At 42.8% G+C, this 25,269-nt stretch overlaps 1 protein-coding gene across 2 annotated transcripts in view; it reads left to right on the top strand.

Moving 5' to 3' along the window:
• The window catches only part of ADK (adenosine kinase), a 259,891-nt gene that overhangs the window by 150,457 nt on the left and 84,165 nt on the right, over nucleotides 1-25,269 (top strand). For both annotated transcript variants that reach the window (XM_066620531.1, XM_066620532.1), the window contains exon 7: nucleotides 12,061-12,231. In XM_066620531.1, coding sequence (XP_066476628.1) covers nucleotides 12,061-12,231 — 171 coding nt within the window. The remainder of the gene's footprint in view (nucleotides 1-12,060; nucleotides 12,232-25,269) is intronic.

The raw sequence follows: 25,269 nt of genomic DNA on the forward strand, positions 1-25,269 counted from the left end.
GCAAGATCTGTATTTTCTCACAGCTATTGGAAAAGAGGTAGATGTAGATGTATATAGTCAATTCATGTATAGTTTGCCAGAGTCACAGTGCAGCTGTTTCACGAGTTCTGTGCCACTGCTTGGCTCTATTGCTCTGCATGCATAACTAATGTAGCTGTAAACCTTGCATCATGAAAATTAAAAACCCAACTACAACACTAATGTTTTCAGTGATATGACTTCGCTATTATTACCCGCTCGAATAGAATTAGTAATAAATATTTTACATTAAACCCTATTGTGGTTGTTAGAGCAATTAAATACAAAATTGACTGCAAGGTACAATTTTTTAAGTTTGAGCTCAATAACTACAACTGCTAGAACCATGCCAGGTTCAAATATTGAAAATATTTGTTGTTGACTTCAGAACTAAAGGATCCAGACCATTTATTAAAATTAATTCTGTATTACTTTTTCTGTTTAAATGTTGTCTGAGCTGCTTTCATGAACTCTTGTTTAGATAAAGTAAGTTTAGATGCCATCTTAAGATTCCATCTTAAACTTAAGATGGCATTAGATGCCATCTTAATCACTGTTTTAGTAACAAACAGCAAAAGCATACATGTTATAAAAATGCTGGAATATTTATCACGATAATTGCATTTTACCTGGAGTGGTAAAATAAACCATCCAATAGATTGATAACTAGAAGGCAGGGGTCTGTTCAAGCTCCCCATCTATTGGGTCATAAAAAAATAGAGAATGGCAGAGCCTGATGCAATTTTGTTCCTATCTGCCCTTAGCCAATCCCTTGGGGCAGCGCTCTCAACCCTTCCCAGTTGCATTGCAGGGCAGATTTGGGCAACAGGCCTTGATGTTCACTGGTGCCCCACTTACCATGGCTTTCCCACTTACCCCAGATCTCTATATGGAAGGTAAAAGACCTTGGTCCTCAAAACCAAGCTATGTTTCCAATTAAGAAAAAAGAACTGTGGGCAATATTGTTGGAACAAAAGAAAGAGTGCCAACCAATGGCAATTTTGGATACCTGTAGACACGTGCCTATATTTCAAGCACAATATAGGAGTCTGAGTTCCTTCCCTTTTTTGTTGCTTGTCAGTGCTGTGGAGGTGGAATACTGGGCCCCGCTATTCTTGAAGAGAAGCACCAGCTCCAGGTCATGAGTAGCCCAGGGTTTATTGCAACCATGATAGAGGCTCTGGCAGATCTAGAACTACTCATTATGACCATTATGGGTCTTGATCATGTAAGCAATTCTGAGAAGGGTGAACACTGCTGGATTACAACCAGTTGAGAATTGCCCTAGAGCAAGCTGAAATAGAAATACAGCTACACAGGAAACAATCCAATGAATCTTATCTAACATGGTGGTGATAGAATAAAATCAGTATATAATCCATGGGAATGGGATTAAGAGGATGTATTTGGATCAGTGGCCTTCTTCCTCAGGGACAAGTTATCCTTCCCTAAAATTGTTTGCCTGATATTTTGTATACCAAATTCATTCCAGAACTGTCTTGATAAAACATGTTCTTAACTCTGCCACTGCAAGTATACATGGCCTTTAAAAATTATGCAGACAGGTCACATAAATATGATTTAACAATTTCCATGAAAAGTATGCTTCTCTCACCTTCTTCCGATTTCATATCTAACTTTGATTTAAGTATCTCACACTGGAGCTATCCTCAGTTATTTATCCGATAAGCCAGTGCTTTTCAGTCTTTTTCAGCTCATGGCACACTGACAAGGTGCTAAAACTGTCAAGGAATACCATCAGTTTTCTGACAATTGGCAAGGCCACACCGCACCGCTGACAAGGGGCTCATGTTCCCCAATGGCCGTACTAATAAATGACCATAGCTATTTTTGCTATGCCATTAAAGGTTGTTGAAATTGAAATTGAATTGAAATGACCATCCCCCAGTCTCCTACAGTACAACTGTAGACCATTTGCAGCACACCAGTGGCAGCACACCAATAACTGTGATAAACCTTGTAGTGCAGTCTTAGGCATGTCTGTTCAGAAGTCCCATTGAGTTCAATGGAGCATATGCCCATGTAAGCATGTGTAGGATTGCAGCCTCAGTTACACAAAGTAAGCAGATGGAGAATGTCATGATCAGGTACTGTTCTGTACAAAAATTTTTTAAAAAACTCTGTATGTGGAAAACTTATACCAGTTAGGGCCAAATCCTAACCAACTTTCCAGCACTGGCACAGCAGTGCCAATGGGACATGTGCTGCATCCTGCAGGTGGGTGGCACTCACGGAGGCCTCCTCAAAGGGAATGTTTGTTCCCTTTCCTCGGAGCTGCATTGCCGTTATGTCAGTGCTAGATGGAAAGTAGATTAGGATTGCACCCTTAGAGCCCAATCCTGAGCTTGACTTGCCAGCTTAGTGCTGCCGCACACTGTTGCAAATGTGCCATAAGTCACGTTTGTGAGGCCTAACAATGGGCCAGCGTCTGTGCTAGCCTAGTACTGACAAGCTCTGGGCTAACGCTGGGCGGGTGCCTGGCCTTGGCTGCTTGGAGGTCTCAAGGTCTGTTGAGCCACAGTAAGGAAAGCGGGGGCGTGGGGGGAGACAGGGAGGAGGCATTCCGGGGAGGGGGGGAGGTGGGCGAGGGGGATAGAGGGCAGGAGGAGATGGGAGGTGAGGGGAGGGCAGGCAGGAGGTGTGCTGGGGTGTGGGAGGGAGGCGGGTTCAGTGGAGCAGAGCTCCACTGGATCCTGTTTGTTCGTGTGGGGCTTGGTGCCCTACATGAACGCCCTTACCTCACCACCAACCTTTTGGTCGGCAGTGAATTGAGTAGTCCTATTGCGGGGCTACTTCCCTTACCTGGGAGAAGGCGACAAAAGTACCCTTCTCCCGAGGTGCTCCCTGCGGTAGCCCATGGTGCACAGGATGCGGCAGCAGCCGTGTTTGGTGCCACCGAAGCTGCACACCATGGGAGCTGAGGATTGAGCTGTCAGTCTCTTAACATACTAGTCTTCTGTATGCAGAGTTGTTGGGTTTTTGTAGAAGCATTCAGTTGTGACAGCCCCATCACCAATCTGAAGCGGTCAAAGCTCAGACTATCCCATTCTAGCCTGGGCCATCCTTATAACCAGATCAGGAGTCTGAACAGATACAAGAGTCTGGGTAGTGAATCCAGAATTTGGACAGCTCTGAGGGGAGGCATACATTCATGTACATTAACAGAAAGAAGGTTTCCCCTCGTCTTTTGTGAGGGTTATGTTCCGAGGTCAGAAGGCCAAGATCACATAGTGTATGCTAAAAATTATCTGGGAAATTTGACCGGCCTCATTTACAAATATTTACAAGAGACAGGTGAGATCTGAGACCAACTGTTTCCTCAGTTCTTTGGTCTCATACTTGTTCCCTCATCATTCTCTGATCCCACACTCATTCTCAGGCATGTATTTAAGAAGTGGAATGGTAGGTGGAATTTCCTGCACGATTTGTTGTTTTTCTTTGGTTTTTTTATTCGTTGGATTCACACGTCAACTGCATTTAAGACTAGAGGTGACTACAAATAGCTAATAGGATGTTTGGCTATAGCCTTCCCTCAGGGAAACGACTTTCTGTCTTAAAGGTCTCTTCCCCAGTTTTAGCAGGTGTCCGTTCCAACAGTGCTGGGGTATGTTGGCTGTATTGCAGGTCCTCAAACATGTCCACTGAGTCAGAGGAGGGGGCAATGCTGTGTCCTCTGGCTTTGACTGGGGTGTTAGGTCTAGTTCCTGGGGTTCTCTTATTGTAGGGCAGTGTTTCTCAAACTGTGGGTCGGGACCTACTAGGTGGGTCGCAAGTCAATTTCAGGTGGGTCTCCATTTATTTCAATATTTTATTTTTAATCTATTAGACTTGATGCTACCTTAGTATATGACTGCATTTGGGGAAATATTACAGACCTGTACTTTTAACAAACTATTATGTATATTCTTTTAACAATGATACTAAATGGGACTTACTCCTGGGTAAGTGTGGGTAGGATTATAGTCTAGAATTGTTAAATATTTTCCTGCATGATGATGTCACTACTGGTCATGACATCACTTCCAGTGGTTCCTGGCAAAATCTCATTCTAAAAAGTGGGTCCTGGTGCTAAATGTGTGAGAACCACTGTTGTAGGGGGTTCAAGTGGAGTGAGGGCACATACTGTCTGCTTCAAGACAGACATTCCCAATGATTTCTACCTTGACTGTACATCGAAGAGGCTCCGTTTCTAGAGATATGACACAGACATAGCTTTACTATCTCAGAGGCCAAAGTACATGCAGGCAATTGTGTTCCAAGACTTCTGTGGGCTTTGTGGTGTCTCCTGTTGAAGACTGTGTAGCATTTCTCTGGACTCTGCCAGTACACATAATCTGATGATGGTATTAAGATTCGTGTTGCAGGAATATTCTTGGCCATTGCTACATTATTGTAAGATAATACTCATACTGATAGCAATAATTATGTGCTTTCAAGGCTGGATTAACCAGTAATGACAGCAAGCTGGGGAAGATGAAAATCCAAATTAACCTCAGGCAAATCGGTTAGTAACAATTCTTTTTCAGCCTGTAACCTAGCAACTAAAATAAACCATGCTGTCTGAAAGAGAGACAGCATGATACAGTGCTAGCCTTGCACCAGAAAGATCCAGGTTCAAATCCCAGCCTCTAATTCTTGCTGTTTCTCAGTTTAAATTACTTCAGAAAATTGTTCTGTCGGTTTTGAAAAAGACCAGGGTGGCATTGGTATGGTTATTGTTCTGAGCTGTTTGGAGAAAGGCTACACAAAACAAAAGTATAAATTACAAGGTAGTTCAATGGGAATTTTCAAGACTGTAAGCAGTAATTACGATGAGTGCACAAGTGGTCCAATGAACTGTGTGATAATCATGTAGAGAGATTATTTTTTCACTTTTCTATACTACCCTTCATCCAAGGAACTCAGGGCAATGTACATAGCTCCATCCCTACTTTCAAAGATGTGCTCTACCACTGAACTTGCTATGGGTCCATACTATAGAAGTCTTGCGCTGTGTTGGTACAAACCTTTACTGACCTTGTGCCCCAGATAAACCTGTGCCAACCTGGGAGTTGGGCACATTGCTGTGGAACCATCACTAGCATTTCCATGACAGTGCTTTAGATGGGTGACTTACAGCCCAATCCTATCCACACTTTCCTGGGAGTAAATTGCATTGATTATAACGGGAATTCCTTCTGAGTAGACGTGCATAGGATTGGGCTCTTAGGCTGCAACCCTAAGTTCCATTGAATTTAATGGAACTTACTTCTGAGCAGACATGCATAGGCTTGCACTAAGGAAGATAATTATCAGGGGATTTGCTGTTCAAAGAAAATAGACACCTTACTAGGAGAGTATAAAGCAGTTGCCTGGATTGTGGCCATACTAATTACTAATTTAAAATGAATATGCTTTAAATTGTAGATGTGCATAAGATCAGCTTTAATGCCCTTAATGTTCACTATTATATCCTGAGCACTTGCTATGCAGCTGTTGGTTGGTTGGCAACCTTCAGTCTCGAAAGACTATGGTATAAGCCTATAGCACCCAGTATTCCCAGGCGGTCTCCCATCCAAGTACTAACCAGGCCTGACCCTGAGATCAGCAGCTGTTATGGAGATAAATAGTAACATGGCAACAATTAGGAATTTGCTTCAGTGTTAATGAAACTGTTTCAGTTTTAAAGCAATCCTTTCCTTTTTACTTGTTGGCACCAATTTAAAAGAAAATGTCAGAATCAATATAAGCACATATACTGACAGTTTGGCTTTTTACTTTATTACAGAAAACTGTTTGAAATTAAGCTTTCATCAAAAACGGGAATGCTGCCCACTTGAAATGATAAAACAATGGCTTAAACCTTAGTCATTTTCCACTTATGAAGCCATGCTTCCATTAAAATAAACAATGCAGCCTTGAGCAAGCCAAAACTATTACTCACATAAATTCTTGCTTTTGTGCCATTCTTACTCTGTCCAATTTAAAACAACTGTCTTCTGGATCAAATAAGTAAAAATCAATGAATTGAGCAACATTTCTTTTTTTTCTTTTTTTGCTGATATCAGGATAAGAACATAAGAACAGCCCCACTGGATCAGGCCATAGGCCCATCCAGTCCAGCTTCCTGTATCTCACAGCGGCCCACCAAATGCCCCAGGGAGCACACCAGATAACAAGAGACCTGCATCCTGGTGCCCTCCCTTGCATCTGGCATTCTGACATAGCCCATTTCTAAAATTAGGAGGTTTCACATACACATCATGGCTTGTAACCCGTAATGGATTTTTCCTCCAGAAACTTGTCCAATCCCCTTTTAAAGGCATCCAGGCCAGATGCCGTCACCACATCCTGTGGCAAGGAGTTCCACAGACCAACCACACGCCAAGTAAATAAATATTTTCTTTTGTCTATCCTAACTCTCCCAACACTCAATTTTAGTGGTTGTCCCCTGGTTCTGGTTATACCCCTACCCGGCTCCTCCTCCCTCCCGCCTTGTTGATTGAACAGGGGCTGGTCTTCCCAGGTGAGATTTCAAAAGATCAGGAAGACAAAAGGCTGCTGATGAGCCTAATCTACTCTGCAGGCTCCTGAATGGGGTGCTTGGATTTGCCTAATGGGGCTCTTATCACCTCCCAAAGGACAATGACTATGCTAAATTGCTAAGTTTATGACTATGCTAAGCTAAATTGCTCTGGCTGGCTGGGAACTTCCTAGTTTCTTACCCTCCTAATTCAGTTCTCTTAGGCTTGACTTTTTTTAAATCTGAAGCTGCTTTTTATTTGAGTTTAAACTGCACTGGTTTAAGAGTTTTGGAGGCTTGGCAGAACTTACACACTAAAGCTTTAAATCCTGTTTTTAAAATAGACACCAAGTGTAATTTCTCCCCCTATTACCCTCTTCTTTGTTTAGTTTGGGCTCTAACTTCCTATCTAAATTATATCTCCTGCATTTATTTAATGTGCACCTTTATTTAAATTATTTATTTATTTATTTATTTATTGCTCTCACCTAGATCCTGTGTCTCAATTTACTGAACCTTTAGATTATGTTCCAACTTGAATTAAGTTTAACTTGGGTTAAGTATAGGGTTAATTTAAACAAAGTAGAAAAACTTGCTTTCTACTTTATCCTCCTATGTTTTATTTACTTTTCCAAGTGCCTGTACCTTGGGGCCTTACTCACAAGTAGGACTCTGCTCCTGCTCACAGTTGACCTATGTACACTCTCAAGTATATATTTTTATTGCCCTCACCTGGCTCCTGTGCCCCAACTTGCTGGACCTTAGACTCCCTCCCTCTGGTCAGATTAGGTGCCAACTTAGGTAAAGCTTTGGTAAAGCCAAGCTAAAGGTAAGGCTAAATTTCAATGTTGATTTAAGGTTAGAAGACAAAGAGTTAGAAAGACAAAGAGTTAGAAAGAGTACACTTACCTTCTCCTTCTCATTGTCCTCCTCCTCTTCTCTTCACAACTCAGAGCGTCCTCCCTCTCCTTCTCCGAAAACACAGAGGTCCACTTGCCTTCTCCCTCTCTTCGCACTCAGGCTAAACTCGCGGTGCCTTACCTGGCACTTTGTTCCCGAGACATTTGGTTTCCCAGAGGCCACGCACGCCTCTGGGAAGTTGGCTTACAATGACAGTGAATAAATAATAATATTAATAACAACAACAAATAATAATAATATAATAATTATAATATAATATATTATAATAAATAATAAATATATATTATTAAATTATGATTATTATATAAATATAATAATAAAATAATAATATAGCTGCCTTGGGTGCCCTTCGGGGAGAAAGGCGGAATATAAATCAAATAAATAAATAATATGGGTTGGGATCCACAGTACTATTCAAGGGAATTTCCACATTCATATAGCTCCTCTTCTCTTTTGGTCAGAGTCCCTGCCCCCACTAGCTGACAGGCATTTTCATTATGTTCCTAAACAAGGTAGACCATTGTTTCTCCTCTGTTCAGAGAACATTTAAAGACTTTAGTGGACAGTTGCTCCTGCTTAACTTTTTGGGCAGTATGACGGCTCAACCACTGGACCACACCTCCTGCTCCTGTTTGGGGGTCCTGTTTTGTCCTCCACCTCTTTGCCGTCTTTGCAATCTCCCAAGTTAGCATGCTTAGAATTGCATTTTAAAATTTAAAATAGAATTTTTTTAAAAAAGCTTGCTGTCAGAGACCAAGCTAAAATTCATATTTATGTAACATGAGAAAGTTGCCTAAGATGTTAATTTAGAATTGTTTTCTTTCCTGAATTGCTAATTTTGTCTTATTCATTGTGCTTGTACTGCCATTATGTTCTTTTTTCATTGATAATGTAAGACAGGGGTGCCCAAACCCCGGCCCTGGGGCCACATGCGGCCCTCAAGGCCTCTCAATGCGGCCCTCAGGGAGCCCCCAGTCTCCAATGAGCCTCTGGCCCTCCAGAGATTTGTTGCAGCCTGCACTAGCCCGACACAACTGCTCTCAGTGTGAAGGCAACTGTTTGACCTCTTTGCATGAGCTATGGGATGAGGGCTTCCTCCACTGCTTACTGTTTCATGTCTGTGATGCAGTAGTGGCAGCAAAGGAAAGGCCAGCCTTGCTTTGTGCAAGGCCTTTTATAGGCTTTGAGCTATTGCAAGACCTGCATTCATTCATATAAGTTCATCTTTAATATATTCATTTATGTAAACTTATGTAAATTTATTCAAATTTTAAATGTAAATTAATTCTTTCTTTCCCCGGCCCCCGACACAGTGTCAGAGAGGTGATGTGGCCCTCCTGCCAAAAACTTTGGACACCCCTGATGTAAGATGTGAAAGGTTTACTTTTCTCCAGTTTTCCTTTATGTCTCCTTGCCTTTTTGTTTTATGCTGGTATGCTAAAAGGCAGTTTTTTAAATTAGTATTATCTGTCTTGGTAGAAGAGAGAGTTTTAAATGCACAGATAATTTCAGATTTGTGCAGATGCATACATTAAAACATTAAAAATTCTGTTTTCATTGTACTTTTCAAGTCATAGTTGCAATCTTGTGGCTTATGGGTGTTATAGCACCTGGTGGGCATGAAAATCAAACTAGTTATATATTTAGTAGCACATGCCGAAAGAGCAATTTTTGGCACACTCTGCCTTATTCAGTGCAAGTTTCAGAAACATTATATATCGTGCAGTTGCCTGATAGCTATGTTTTGTGTGTGTTTTCTTAATGCAGTGTTTCACAACTCTCCCTCTGTGTGCAAGACTCTCTACCATAAATTCGTGCTCTATAATCAGTACTTTATAATAAATCAGGTGAACTCAGGTTGTGTCATTTTTGTTTAAAAAGAAAGGTGAAGCACTTAACTTTTAAAACATTATTTGTGTACATGATATAAATGTTGCCCATAATTATACAGCCATCAAAGTTTGTCTTAGTTATGTCAGAGTATCCAAATTCAGCACTTAATCTAACAAGCGTGAACATAACTTAGCATGTACTGCATGAAAAAGGTAATCACGCCATAAATAATACACAGCAGATTGTAATTATATTATACAAAAATGGCTTGAAGCATTGTATTAATAGTGCTTTTAGACAGGAACTGGAAGTAAACCTGAAATTCGAATCCGATGTGATATCTCTTTTGGCTCACTAATCTTTTTGGCTACATTCCTATAATTACTTATCTGGGAGTAAGGATACAAGCTAAATGTACTTTCCTGGAAATAAACCCTACTGAATTCAGTGAGACTTACTTCTGAGTAGGCATGTTGCATGGTTGCACTTTTAACTTTCCAATGTAAGTTAAATTATAAATGTCGTTTTCTCCCTCTGTCATTAGTAAAATAATTTTATTTAGAACACTTTCTACTGCCTCTTCAGCTTGGAGAACATCCAAATGAAACATCAATAAAACATTAAAATTTCATAAAAATATTCATGAAATGAGACAACCTACCTATCAGTCAAAACAGAGTCCAGCATTATTTTGCTGGGTCATATTAACCAATGCAAGTGAAAAAGATTTCACAACCCTAAAAGCGGGACAGAAAAACATCTCCTGATTTCTGGAGACAGATAATTTCATAATTTAGGGACGAGTAAAGATCTGGCTCCTATCTACACATGACCCACAGTGTTGTCCTATGCGTGTTGACTTGGAAGTAAGCCCCAGAGAGTTTCATGGAACTTACTAGCTCACTAAATGTGTATAGCATTGCAATTCTAATTGCTTGGAGAGTGGTCCTATGGTGTAGGACCAAATCAGCCATCTGTAGCTGTTGTGAAGAAAGAAAGTTGATGCGCAGAAAGATAGCCTCTTAAATAGATAGCCCTGGGTCATGAAAAACTGTAGGGGTCATTCCTGACATCTTGAATTGGACTCTGAAATACGTAGGTAACCACTGCAGTGGACTCCATTAGTAGAAATGTAATCTTTGCATACTGACAGAGGACATGCTTGTTCATTAATCCAAATGGGTCTCAAACCTTTTAGCACCAGGATCGACTTTTTAGAATAACAAACTGTTGGGACCCACCAGAAGTAATGTCGTTAATCTGGAAGTGATGTCATGGCCAGAAGTGCCATCATCAATTTAAGATTCAAACCTAAGCCACGATCCCATTACAAAACCAAAGGTCCCATTACACAGCGCGCTTGTGCTGTTATTTTGCATAACTCGGAATTCAAACATTCCATCTTGGGAGTCAAAGCAGAATGCAGACTTGGGGCCCAATCCTGAGCAATGTGCACCAGCACACACTGTCGCAAATGTGCCATAAGGCATGCCTGCAACAGTCTGCGCCAGACCAGAGCAGACTCAGCACAAGCCTGTGCTGGGCCAGTATCGGCCAGCAGACACAGGACTGCTGCCCAGAGCTCTGGGCAAGCGCCGGACAGTGGAGAACTAAGTCTGGGCACGGGAGGAGGTGTTCCAGGGTGGGGGGGAGGCATTTCAGGGTGAGGGAGTGGGGCAGGAAAGGGGTGGAGATGGCGGCAGGCCCTGCTGCCATATCCTGATCCCCCTTTCCAGTCCAGGAGACCTGTCACGGTCCTCCACAAATATGCACTCCCTCAGTAGTGGGCAAAGAGACTCATCAGGGCCACCTGAGGTTTACATGGGATAAGAGAGCTTAAGCTCACTTACTCCGAGTAGCCCTGGTGGTGCTTTCCAGCCCCTTCAGCGCCTCTGCAGCTCTGGGCGCTGGGAAGCTCAGGTTTGGACTCTTGGATCCTTCTCCAACAACACAGACTTTCTATCATCCCATTCCATCATCCCTCTTTCCATCATTCCATCTTCCCAACTATTCGGGGCAAAGCACAATGCCTGCATCCCACAAGGAACCAGCCTTGCTCAGAAGCACTTTTAATAGGTGTAATTCCAACTGGAAGTTTTTCTATTTAAGAGAGCGAGCGAGCGAGCGAGCTGTGGAATGTGTTGTTGTTGTCATTAGGAGGCCCCAGAGGCCTTTTCCAGGTTGTGGTGGTCTTCCATGGGTCTCAGAATGTCCCACAGAAGCCTCCGAAAATTGCTTCTGGTTTTCAGTCAGCTTCCAGTTTGCTTCCAAAACCCAGAAGTAGCTTCCAGATGCTTCTCTGGGTCATTCTTAGGCCTGTGAAGGCCCAGCACAACCGAAAGACAAGGCCTCTGGGGCCTCCTAATGACAACACCACCAACACACAGGTAAGATTTTTGCATAACAATGAAATCACTTAATGACAGGGTTCAGAGAACGTATCCCCATCATTAAGTGATACATACCTGAAATTGGGGTCAGACTAGATGTGTGCACATATACACTTTTAATAGGTGTAATTCCTACACACACACACACACGCACAGAGAGAGAGAGAGAGAGAGAGAGAGAGCGAGAGCTGTGGAGTGCCGAAATTCTGATCAGGACCTTAGTGCATGGGGTTGAGGAGGTAATCTCTTTCCTTGCACACTATTTTCCTGTCCCTGTCAGTAGACATGTAGGGTTGTGGTTGCATGCATATTTTGCCAGCAATACTGGATCTTTGAACGTTTATGAATAGTATTTTATTTTGCATTTCCTTGCAGGGTTTCTTTTTGACAGTGTCACCAGAATCTATCATGAAAGTTGCCACTCAGGCTTCTGCAAATAACAAGATCTTCAGCTTGAATCTTTCTGCACCATTTATCAGTCAATTCTACAAAGACCCAGTGATGAAAGTTATGCCTTATGTTGACATCCTGTTTGGAAACGAGGCGGTGAGTGTTGCTCTGAATATCTCTTCTGGTTTTATTTATTGAAATGTATGTCTAATTTTGTTGCAAAATACAGCAAATTCCAGGTTTTACAACTTAAAAGGGAACTCTGAACCTGTCCTGTAAACATCTAGTAAGCTTGAACATAAGAACTGTGTACATACTACCAAATGTTAATCTTTATAAAAGTTGATCATTGGGTTTAAGGCTCCAGATGACTGCAATAGGTGTGTGTCAGTAAGAAAGTGAGGGCTACTGACTTTTTGTGATCTTATTTACGAAGCTTCTCCAAATCTTTATTCAGTAGTTGGATCACTGGTTAACTCGGGTTTTTTTTTTGTTTTCATCATGTTCTTCCCATTTTGTGTAAAATAAGACCATATCCAAGAAGCATCTGATACTGTATTCACTCAGGGTGCACTTAGTGGAATAGAATCAGAAGAGGTACCCCTATGATTGGCATGCTACCTAAAGTCTGCCTCTAGTCTGCCTAAAGAACTCTGTGCAAGTCAGTGACCTGCCCTGGATGTGCTTCTCTCACTAGCGCTCACCTTCCTCTTAGCATTCTGTGACTGTAATTTGTTTTCTTTGCTGAAATGAGGAGTGGTTACGCTTTCACAGATTTCCCCTTAGTGTATATTATAAACGTACATAGTTTCATTGTTAAATCATGAACTATAACTAGTCACATCTGGGCTGAATCCAGTCTCATGAAGCAGGCTAGCTGGTTCCTCGATTGCCAGCACAGAAGCAAGGAATATGGAGAAAATGGCAAGTATGGCAACATATATTTCTAAATGGTTGCTTTAGGGAACAGAGGATTAGGCATCAGTCCACCATGTCTCCCTCACTTTTCAGTGACCTAAGAAAAAGGTATTGCTGCCTGGAGTCTGAGAGTACAGACTCTGTACTTTGCCTTTGAATGTCAAGGTACATCTAAATGATGAGTGTTTAGAATTTAAATGCCCATATCTTCTGAGCTGTAGAGGTAGTCCCAACCACTATAGCTGTTCATTAGAATCATTGGTTACAATCTCTGAATAGGTGTGTTGACCATGTCTTTGTCAACTTATTTGTATGTAGTCAAAATGTCTTGTCTTAGCTCTTTGATATTTGTGAACTAGACTTCACATAATAAATGTCACATGGGAAACTCAATATAGAAGTAATTATTGCTGCTAACCAGTTATGTCCATTCTGTGGTCATTATGTAGCAATACATGACTGGAGAACTTGATTATTGCAATTTATTTTAATTATTATTAAATTTAGTTTTCTAATAGCATCATTTTGCAAATGGTTCTTAGCCATAATATCTTCCAAGCCTACTGTAATCACTGGATAATTAACCAGCCAGTATTGAAGCACATTCAGCTTTGCCTCAGGATGCTTAACTCTAAAATAAGGTCAATTACCTTCCAAGGATAAATGCTTTGTCACAAGTTGCTGTATAATTCATTTGCAGAAATGCTCACCTTAAATAGACATTTTGCAGCCCAAGGTAACTTTCAGTACTAATCACAGATGTTCGTGTTGTCAGAGGAGGTAAGCTTTCAAATGCCAAATGAAGTATGCCTAATGAACAAAAAGCTATTGCTTTATAAAGATGTCTAAGCAAAAATGAAGGTGGATAATTAAGCATTGTGTGGGTTATGAACACTGTTTCCCATAAGCTGTGCAGAAGCAGTTTAGGTCCCACACAGTTTCTCTTGGCACTTGGGAGGTCAGCAAGGACAGTGACATCTCCAGGAGCGCCAGACCTGCCCCTGCTTAGGTGACGTATAGCTCCATGTACTCCTTGGAGGGAGTTATAGGGAACACAGATTATGTATGGCCAACCTACAAGACAGGTAGCGGACGTTTGTGGCATGTTTGGATAAGAGCAGAGACACCTGCCTTCTGCTTCTTTCTAACTTCTTCACCTCACTATATTTTAGGTACCACTACCACTTCACCTTTGGCAGCTGCTCATTAAGGTAGCACTATTTCATATTCAGGACTGGAAGAGGCACAATTGCCAAAACATTTGGCCTACCCAAGTGTGGGAAATAGAAAGAATGTAAGTTTTCATGCCTAGTCCAGCCTAGTCTGTTGGTGAAGGCAAAACCCAGGGCCAGATTAAGCTAGTGCAGAGCCTGTAGCTTATTATTATTATTACAGTGGTGCCTCGCAAGACGAATGCCTCGCGCAACGAAAAACTGCAAGACGAAAGCGTTTTGCGATTTTTTTGGTGACTCGCAAGACGAATTTTTCTATGGCCGTGCTTCGCAAGACAAATTTTTGTTTGTTTGTTTGCAGTTTGCAGTGATGCCTTGCAAGACGAAATTTTCGCAATATGAAACGACTCATGGAACGAATTAATTTCGTCTTGCGAGGCACCACTGTATTATTATTGTTATTGTTATTGTTATTATTATTTTTTATTGGATTTGTAATCTACCTTTTTCTGCATTTGGCACCCAAGGCAGCTAACACTAAAAGTCATAAAATACATAAAGTTATAAAATACAATAACTATAAAAAAATAATAAAACAACATGACCAGCAGCAATAAAACCAGCAGTATAAAACAATTGTTAAAAGCAACCAACATGCCTTTCATCAGGCATCAAATGCTTTCCGAAATAAAAAGGTCTTCAGGTCTTGCCGGAAGGTTAACAACAAAGCAGCTGTTCAAAGCTCAAAGGGTAGGGAATTCCACAATACAGGAGCCACCACTGAGAAAGCCCTGTTTCTGGCCACCATCCCCCAACCTCTCTTGATGGCGGTACAACCAACAGGGAGCCCCTCTGATGACTGGAAACAGGCCGGACTATACGAAAGAAGGCATTCTCTCAAATAATCTGGTCCCAAGCCATTTAGGGCTTTAAAGGTCAAAACCAGCATCTTGAATTGGACCCTGAAATGAACCCACAACCACTGCAGCGACCGGAGCAGCGGCGTGACAAAGTCAGACCACCGACCTCCAGCAACCACACGAGCCACCGCATTCTGCACTAGCTGCAACTTCCAAACCATCTTCAAGGGCAGTGCCACATAGAGTGCATTTCAATAGTCTAATCTTGATGCCACAATGGCATGGCCCACCATGGCCAGCTCCGAGTGAGGCAAGTATGGCCCAGCTGGCGCACCAACCAAAGCTGGACAAAGGCGCTCCTGGCCACAGCTGACACCTGGGCATCCAGGAGCAGCTGTGAGTGCAGGAAAACCCGCAAGCTGCAAGCCTGCTCTTTCAGGGGGAGTGCAACCCCATTCAGAGCAGGGCGATAGTCCAGCACCCACATCGTGGATTTCTGCACTAGGAGGACCTCTGTCTTGTCTGGATTTAATTTCAGCTTGTTTTTCCTCATCCAGTTCCCAGCTGCCTCCAGGCAGAGACAGCCTCCAGGACAGCCACCCTGGAGTCCGGTGGAAAGGAGAGATAGAGCTGAGTGTCATCAGCATATTGATGGCACCCAACTCCAAATCCCTGGATGACTTCTCCCATGATCTCATATAGATATTAAATAACATGGCGGACAGTATAAAACCCTGCAGCACCCCACACTCTAAGGGCCAAGGCCCCGAACAGAAGTCCCCAAGTACCACTATCTGGGACCTGTCAGCCAAGAAGGAGCTGAACCACTGCAGAATGGTGCCTCCAGTCCCCAGCTCAGCCAACTGTCCCAGAGGGACAGCATGGTCGATGGTGTCAAAAGCCGCTGAAAGTTCCAAGAGGACCAACATGGATGCACTCCCACCATCCAGTCTTCAGCGTAGGTCATCCACCAAGGCGACCAAGGCTGTCTCAGTCCCAAAGCCCGGTCTGAAGCCAGACTAAAAAGGATCCAGGTAATCCGCTTCATCTAAAGCCCTCTGTACCTGAGACGCCACCACCCGCTCGACTACTTTGCCCAGTAATGGGAGGTTTGATACTGGCTGATAATTGTCTAATACAGAAGGGTCCAGAGAGGGCTTTTTCTGGAGGGGGAGAACAACTGCTTGTTTTAATGTCAGTGGCAACAATCCCTCCCTCAAGGATGAGTTTACTACCCTCTCTGTCCACTCGGCCAGTCCCTCCTGGGCAGATCGAATCAGCCATGCTGGGCATCGGTCCAGCAGGCAGGCAGATGGCCTCACACTCCAAAGGATCCTGTCCACATCCTCAGGTTCCACAAGCTATAAAGTATCCCTCATACCAGGACCAACAGATGCCATGGGGACATCACCAGACATTGCCAATGTGGAGTCCAAGTTGTGGCGAATCCGAGCGATTTTATACACAAAGCGCCTGGCGAAAGTGTTACAGCAGACCTCTATGCGCTCCTCCTGATCAACCAGTGGGGTCTGATGAAGAAGACACTGCATCACATGGAACAGTTCCACTGACCAGCTTTGTACTGATGCAGTAGTGGCAGAGAAGAAGGAACACTTCACTGCTACTATCGCCACAGAGTAGGCCCTGTAATGGGCCCTAGCCTGTGTCTGGTCGGATCTGTCACGAGTCTTCCTCCACTGTCACTCAAGATGTCTACTCTGCCACTTCATCATTCATAGCTCCTCAGTAAACCAAGGAGTCACTTTGAGTCTCCTAGCTGGGAGACCTGCTCAGGAGCAATCTCATCCACAACCCTGACCATCTCCATATTCCAGAGATCAACCAGAGCCTCAGATCTGACAGTGGCCTTAGCAACAGGAAAATCGCCCAGAGCCCTCAGGAAACCGTTCAGATCCATAAGTCTTTGGGGGCATACCATACAATAAGGTTCTCTGTAGAGGCAGGAGGCCTCAACAAGTCTAAACCTTACCACTCCGTTATCATGGAGTGGTCTTAATCTCCTCCACATCCAGATCACCATCCCATATGTTATAAAGTGACCCTAAATTTTAAAGAAATACACATAAATATTAAAATACAAGAGAACTTGATAAAATCATTCTAGCACAGACAATCTTGGCAGAATAACTAGATTGAAAGGGATCCGGATGATCTGTTTCATCTAGGTTCCCCTATAATTGTTTCTTCAAATTTTTAGGGGAAAGGTGGAGGCAAGGCTGGTCCCGGTGCGACCCAGGCTTATGTTTGTTTCAGCGATGGATGGTGAAGAAGCAGTGGATTCAGAGTGCCCTTAACCCCGCACCTCCCTCCCACTCTGGATGCAAGCTGCATTGATCTGCTTCCTACTCGTGAAAAGCAAGCAGGTCATCCACTTCCTTACTGTGCTCCATTGTAAGAAGTTATTTAAATAAAACCAGAAGTCCTGCACTTCCTGGTTTGTGAAAACTGTATGTCAGCTCACAGTAAGGTGCTTTTTTTAGCACTCTGCGGCAGTGATGGATTTGTGGGTCAGGCAGCAGGCCAGGTTACGCTATCCCTGGGAGGAGCAGGATATAAGCAGTTGGGCCTACTGAAGATATCACCTCTCTTGTTGGACACAACAGTTAGCCTGATAACGAAGGAAGATTGGAGAAAAAAAATAGGTTATTTGTGTTGGCAAATCTTTAATATGCTCAGATGCAGAGCAGTCTTTTTTCCATAAGAAACTTTAACCTCTTTCCAATCTCAATTGTGTGATCACAAAATATGTTTATTTCTGTCTCTCAACACAGGCAAAGAATGAGTTGTCAGAGTGAATTACTACACACATTTGTTTCTTCCAAACACATTTGGAGTGTCTTCCAATATTTTACAGTTTACAGTTCTATGGAATACCCAGATGTGCATAGAAACTCATTTTGAAATTATATTTTTGGTGCATGTAGCCCCAACAATGACTTGCCACAGTCAGCATTTTAGAACTAAGAGGCCAATACACTGTAGAGCCTACATTTCCTGATAATTTTTTTATGTTTCCTCTGAATTACACTGCTCAGATAAATTATAATGGGAGGGGGAATTTTCAGAACATTGGCAAAGAGGGCAACTCTCCCTGTGCAATCTGACCACAGGAGATCTGGCAGAGAAAGAGCTCTGAATAGAGCTGTGTGTAACGAAGGCTATTACCAGTGCACAGTATTTTTGCAATTCGATGAGAATTCTGGGGCTAATTTTAGCCTTCTACCTCAAAAGACACACAAAGAGTATTCTCTTTTCTGCTATTTTAGGCCTCTCTTTGGACATATTCTCTCCAGTATTTTTTCACGCAATTTGCTGCTGGTGGATGCGGGAGAGGTTGGGCTGTTTACATGTTGTTGCATGTTCTGTGGCTCTTTGCTTCCCACTTTCTGTGTTGTCAGTAAAAAACTTGTTCTTATTTAAAGGGAACAAGACTTTTCCATGACCCCTTTGATGTCAAAGAGGAAGGAAAAGGGCAAATGAGCTTTGGTCAAATGATCCAAGTACCTAACAGTGGCTCTTAAGGTCAAAGGCAATTGCACCAAAGGCAAGCTGCCAAGTGCCATTACATTGTCATAAGTGGATAGGATGGGGGAGGAGGATGCCTTGATCTTTCCTTCCTGCCCCCCCCCCACTCTGTTTCTGAAGACTTACAGCACTTGATAGCTTGCCTTCAATGTAGTCGCTTTCCTCTTAAAAGATCCACTAATGGGGAGGGTGGGAAGGGTTTCAAGTGAAGGCTTAATTTGTCTTTCCCTTCTTTTCTTTGCCCTCTTGCCACAGGCCAGCTGTGTAAAACAGCCCAGCAAGATGCTTGCTGACAAGTAATTCTTGTGTGTGAAAACCACAAATGTGCAAAAAGTTTGACAGGAATTAGCAGACCAAACTTCACTACCCCTCCTTTCGCCATCAATGCTGATGGCGAAATATGCAATGTCCTCTGTAGTAAATCAGACTCTTCTTAGCATTAGTGCCCCCACAAAAAGCAAGTTGGGTACAGCTCCCTGATAGCTCCTAAACAATAGTTTGTTTCTTAGACAGTAGTGGCCAGCAGAAAACCTCCTGTTTTGGGGTGCGACTCTGCTTCACAGCTATAATAAAGCGAAGAAGTGGGAAAATGTGTTAAAGTGTAGGAGCAGCAAGTGGTTCTTTTGTTCATGCAGAGCTGGTGGCTATTCACATTGCACATGGGAAGAACGTTTTTCCTTTTCCCTATCATTCTTTGAACTCAAGATGTGGTATAAATGAAAATATTGACTGAGATCTTGCACCCAACGAAGTCCTAACAATTAAAAATGTCCATCTGGACTAAGCAGGACATAGTGATAAACTTCCTTAGCTGTTCCCTACAATATTCAGAGGTATATGGTCTCTGTATGTTGAAGTTGTATTTAGTTATGGTCAATAGCTATTAATCAGGCCAATCTATGATTGTTCCTAATCCCCTTTAAGAACCATTTAAACTAGTGGCCAAGTACTGATCTTCCTGAAAGATTGCAGGCTTTGTTAGTTTTAAATGTATATTGAGCCAGGGTGGTATAGAGGTTAACTAATCCAGGATAACTAATCCAGGGTTATCAGGTGATTCTACAGCTCAGCTGGAATGAACACATATCATTTGTACAACATTGTTGTGGCCAGGAGTGGCTGTAGCACAGACTTTGCATGCAGAAGGTTCCAGGTTCAATCCGCAGCGCTTCTAGGTAGGGCAGAAGAAAATTCCAATCTGCAGCCCTTAGGAGCCATTACCAGTAAATGTTGACAGTAATGAGCCAGATGGATCAGTTGTTTGACTCGCTAGAAGTCTATGCTCCTAAGTACTAGGTCCCCCAAATTAAAAATAGTGAAAGCCAAAATTAGTTACAAAAACACATCATCACAAAGTTACGGATTAGTGTCATTTTTGTCATAATGCTGGGATCCAGCTGTAAAGTGCAGCACACAGATAAAATCAGAGATCAAGCTATCATTGAAATAATTTCCTCTCCCACAGAATTTCTGTATTCTTGAACCACTTTTGACGTGACATGACCTGAGCCCTCATGTTAGGTGGGGGAAAAATTAAGATATGTACTATATTAAGTACATTATTCTAAATTTATATTTAGTATGAATATTTCCATGAATATGTGTATCTGTGAATGAAATTAAGCTTTATAAAAGGTTTTTGTGTTTTTTTTTGCATTTGACTTCCAATAATTGCACCTGCATAATTTTAAGGGATTGTTTATATTGCAGGTTGTTGAGGATCTGTTTGAATTACATATTCTCTAAAGGCACTTAGTGATTATGGCTGTGCAGTTGTGGTTGGGAGTTATGAGTCCTAATTAATCATATATAGAAATACCTTTGTAAAAAGACATCTTGTCATCTACAGTGCTTTAACTAATAGTGACATTTAAGACAGGTTCACGGATGCTGATGTCTTTTTTTTTTAATGCACCATAAGCAAATAGCAACATGTCACAGTAACTCGCAGCAAGGAGGAGAATGGAGAAGTACACAAAAAGGGCTGCTTTCAGTGAAGAAAAACAAATATTGATTTGCTTTTTAGCTTTGTTTGGGTCCTTTGCATCATTTTATCAATTATTTTCTAGAGAGGATATTGGATTTTCAGGTTCAGGAAGGCTGTGGCATCATCATTATTGCTGCTAACGGAATCCTCTTCCTCCGTACTGTCTGATAAATTGTCCTTGGCTGGAAAATGAGCTACTCTGTAGCACCAGGGAGTTTCATAATGTCAATGGCATGTGGTAAAGATGTGCTGCAGGAAGGATTCTGAGAGAGCCCGAGGCTATTCCAGCTGCTGAGAGTGAGTCTCTTTCCCTCCTCCCTTCTCTCTGCTAACTGCAGTGGCTTTACAAAGATGGAATGCTTTTAAATCATAGCTCAGCCTTGCAGCCACCATTGATAAAAGCCCTGTTATTGGAAATGATCTGAAATCACTTTGGAGTTAATCATACTGTGTATAACACCACTTTTCTATGCAATTCACCTGTTTCAATTAATCTTTCTATTTATCAGTGTTGCCTCAACTGCTGCAGTATACGTTTTATGTATGATAAGTATTTTACTAGTTTACCTAGTACATTGTAAATGAAAGGAGAAGCGGCAGCCCTGGTATTTAAGAAGCTGCTTTCAACTGCTCATGTCATGAGCTGTTCTAACAATTTAAGAATTATGCCCTCCTATCTCAAACACTGCTTTTTCCACAATGAAGAATGCTTCTGCTTCTGAAAAAAATGCACTTTGCTTAGAGCAAGTTTTGCCTCTTAATGATAAAAAGCTTTTCCAATGGCAGCTCTGTAAAATGAGAAGCAAGTTGACCCTTCATTCTTCATTTTTTAGATACTTCCCTAAGATAAGGAATTTTAAAATAAAAAGTATCAGACTGTGTGAAGTGTTTGTGGAATATCCCACTATACACTACCAGCATGTCTTTCAGAAATAAGAATAATACAGTCAATTCTTGTTAATGGCGAACTCCTGTCTTGGGGATTCCCTTATCTATGTCAACAATAGTGTAACCTATGTCGCCATATACGTGGTTTCATTGCACCCCTTCATGGACATGTACTGTGCAATTCTGCTGTTGCCTTTGTGTGCTTGTATGAACTATCCATGGCTTCTGCCACTTTGGTTCTGCCATGTGTTCAGTGTGCTATTTCTACCAGATTTAGGTCAATCAAGCTCCCTTGGGTGGAGGTTGCTGCTGCAAGTTGCTCCAGATCAAATACCCTTCCCCCACATGTATTGTTATTACAGAGCATAATCTTTCCATATTCTTCAACCTGGATTGGGGGAAGAAGGAGAAAGGCAAAGGGGAGGTGCAGCAAGGGAACAGGAACAGCTTGCCAAGAATAGCCCCAGTCAGCCCTTTGCCTCCGTCTGCAGCTGCTTCTTGATCCATCAGCTGAGCACTGGAAGCTTTCAACAAAAAAACCCTCTCAAATGCCTAGCTGCCCCCCCTCCAGCGCCTTCTTCCTTACTCTTCTGTGTGCGTCGGTCCAAACTTCCCATCTGGCCAGAAGGAGGGTGGACCACTGCGATCGCCCTCGAACTCTCTCTCATGAGAAGCAAGAGTGAGAGGATGGCTGCACCAAACCTCAGATGGGGCCAGGCTGCCAACTGGAGAAGGCTTGCAGGTGGGGCTACTGGACCAGACCTCAAGAAGCAGCCAGCCCCCACACAGCAGGAAGGAACACACATAGTGCTCAAAAGGGGAAGGGGATCTCAACCACAGGGGTATAGGAGGGTGACCAGCCTGGCATGACCAGCCTGGCAGTTCAGAGGGGGTGGTGGTGGAAGGCTGGGAGCCTGGAGGGAAGAAGGGAAGGGAAGGGAAGAAGGGAAGAAGAAGTGAGGGGGGGGGAACAGAAATAAATAATAAAGGAGCTGAAAGTGTTTGTATTGATCAGACAGCTTGTCATTGTAAAAAGTGGGTCATGGTGCAAAAAGTTTGAGAACTACTGGTCTAGGTCAGGGGTGTCCTAACTTTTTGGCAGGAGGGCCACATCTTCTCTCTGACACTGTGTCAGAATTTACATTTCAAATTTGAATAAATTTACATAAATGAATATATTAGAGATGGAACTTATATGAATGAACTAATTTTACTGAGCTTATTTATAATACACATGAGATCCAGAAAAGGGGGGTTGTTAAAATAATTCCTGACACATATAACACACCTCTCCCTAGAGAAAAGTACAGAATAAACTTAAGAGGAGTCAGCATGGGCTCCCCCCCATGTTTTTACTCTCTCTCCCCCCCCCCACTTTTCTGGGAGTAAACCCCACACTTTTCTGGGAGTAAACCCCACTGAGTCTGATGGGATTTACTACCGAGTAGACATGCTCTCCAGCGGCATTCAAACATCCCACGATTTCTCCCTTGCAGCGCCCACCCCCAGCATACGCAAGCAGCACAAATAGATCCACAGTTTCCCATCTCTCCTCAGTGCCTACCCCCGCCCCCCCAACCCAAACAGCAGGGCAAACAGACCCAGGACTTCTCACCCCCATCCGTCGCTTGGACTCAGCTGTAGCCTCCCCAACCTATTGGGAGGGTTGTGGATGGGCGGGGCTCCTGCTCTCCTGTGAGTGCTCAGACTTTTCCTCGCTGTCTGCGAAGAGCAGTCGCGTCGGGCCAGTGAGGGCTCCAGCAGGTCTCCAGCGGGCCAAGCACCCATTGGAGATGGGGGGGTCCCTGGGGAGCCGGATTGGGGCCCCCGCAGGCCGCAAGTGGCCTGGGGGCCGAGGTTTGGGCAGCCCTGGTCTAGGTCATTAATGTAAACTTTGAATGGCAGTACACTCAAGAGAAAATCTTGTGAAATACCTCTTGCGCTCCTCCAGTCTTGACTTTTTTGGGGTGTTTTTTTTTACACTAGAGCTCTCTAACGAATCATCTGCAGCCTGAAGTGGTGGAGTGATAAAATGTTTACTGCTTGATTCTGTTTATAGTATAAATACTCCTTGTGAACCGTAACCCTGTGTTTAATCCACACTACAGTTTGCATGATCAGAAGCTGTACGCATCTCCTTCTTTTGTTAACATTTTTCTTAGGGCTTATTTACAGTAGGAGCAACCAAACCACAACAAGACAGGCCACATGACTTCTGCACATCCCTTTCTCAATCTAACCCATCCAGTAGAGGAAAGGAGAGAGGCTAAAAGTAAATTGGCTACTGGAACAGGCAGCCAGAGATAGTAAGAGATCACAAAGGCTTGAGTTTACAAAAAGAAAGAAAATGGAGCATGGGATGGAGTATAAAAGAAGAGGAAGCCTGATAACACATGGAGTCACTACTCAAAAAGATATAGAAAATCTTACCATATATGAAGGTGTCAGAGGTATACCATTGATTAATCAGACCAGCACACATTTTGCTTCCTTAAACGTTACACCAATTCCTGGGTATATTTGGGGTGCCGATTCCAAAAATGGCATCCGTTTTGCCCTATCATGTCTAGTTTTGGAGTCACGGCATAGCCTCTTTAGTGAATGGTTCAAGCAGCTTGAGGTTGAACCATTCACTAATGAGGCTATACAATATCTCCAAAACTAGACATGAAAATGGATGCCATTCTTGGAATTGGCACCCCAAATTCATATCGAGCCACCATAAAGTTTGGGAAAAACTTTTCTGACCCTCAATTTTGTAGGCCTGTGTTATCAGTGATTTTTCCCAAGAACAGGGATATCCAGCACCTTTGCTAAACTATAGGTGATCCCCCAAATGCGGGGCTGGGCAGGGCAGGGCAGGGAGCTTCCAGTACTGCAAGATGATACTTTGACCATCAAAGCAGCTCTGTGAAGCCACAGCACCTGATGTTTAAAGAGCAGGTATATATCTTAGAATTAGTGTATTAGCAGTAAGCTGCAGTGAGGAAACCAAAGTAAGTGTCTTGACTCTGGCAAAATGGCATTTTAGGGTAACATCAAGCAGCTGAACTAACTTGGCATTAAGTTTATGACAGCAAAAACAGTCATCATCACTGAGCCCAAGATGTAGCAGGACCCCAATGTACTTGTAGCAGGTTTTTATTTATTTATTTATTTATTTATTTTGCTGAAGAAGCTAGTGGCATAAATTTAAAATAGTTAACTTTACTGAAGAATATCTCACCATTGAGACTTATGGGCTTTAAGCCCAAATCCTGACCAACTTTCCCTCACTGGCACAGCTGTGCCAGTGGGGCATGTGCTGCACCTTGCAGATGGGTGGCACTCACGAAAGGCCCCCTCAAAGTAAAGGAATGTTTGTTCCCTTCCCTCAGAGCTACATGGTCCTTAAGTCGGTGCGGCAAAGTGGGTTAGGATTACGCCCTTAGACGTTTTTCAGAAGACGAGGGCAGGAAAAAGGTGGGTCCCAAGCCCTATAAGCTTCAGCTCCAATTTTTTGTTGCTGTATAAGAATACACCACTTTTCAACACGAGCGTTCACAAAGCAGTTTACACAGCTGAAAAATTAAAACTTAGGGGCAAACAGCTGCCTATAGGCCCTGACTGGAAGGTTGAATTAGACTTGCAAGACTTGAAGTTATATTTTTATCCAACATTGGGGGTGACTGTACTCATTGCGATAAAGTCATAGGAACACCACTTGACCAATCTTTCCAAAGCCACAAAGCTTTATTTTGATCTCAGGACTCTACCAAAACATCAAGTCTGTATGGATAAAAATCCATTATTGTACCCACTATATACCAGGCCAGCTTGTCGG

The sequence above is a fragment of the Tiliqua scincoides genome, chromosome 3, assembly GCF_035046505.1.
Source record: "Tiliqua scincoides isolate rTilSci1 chromosome 3, rTilSci1.hap2, whole genome shotgun sequence".
In the NCBI taxonomy this organism is placed as follows: domain Eukaryota; kingdom Metazoa; phylum Chordata; class Lepidosauria; order Squamata; family Scincidae; genus Tiliqua; species Tiliqua scincoides.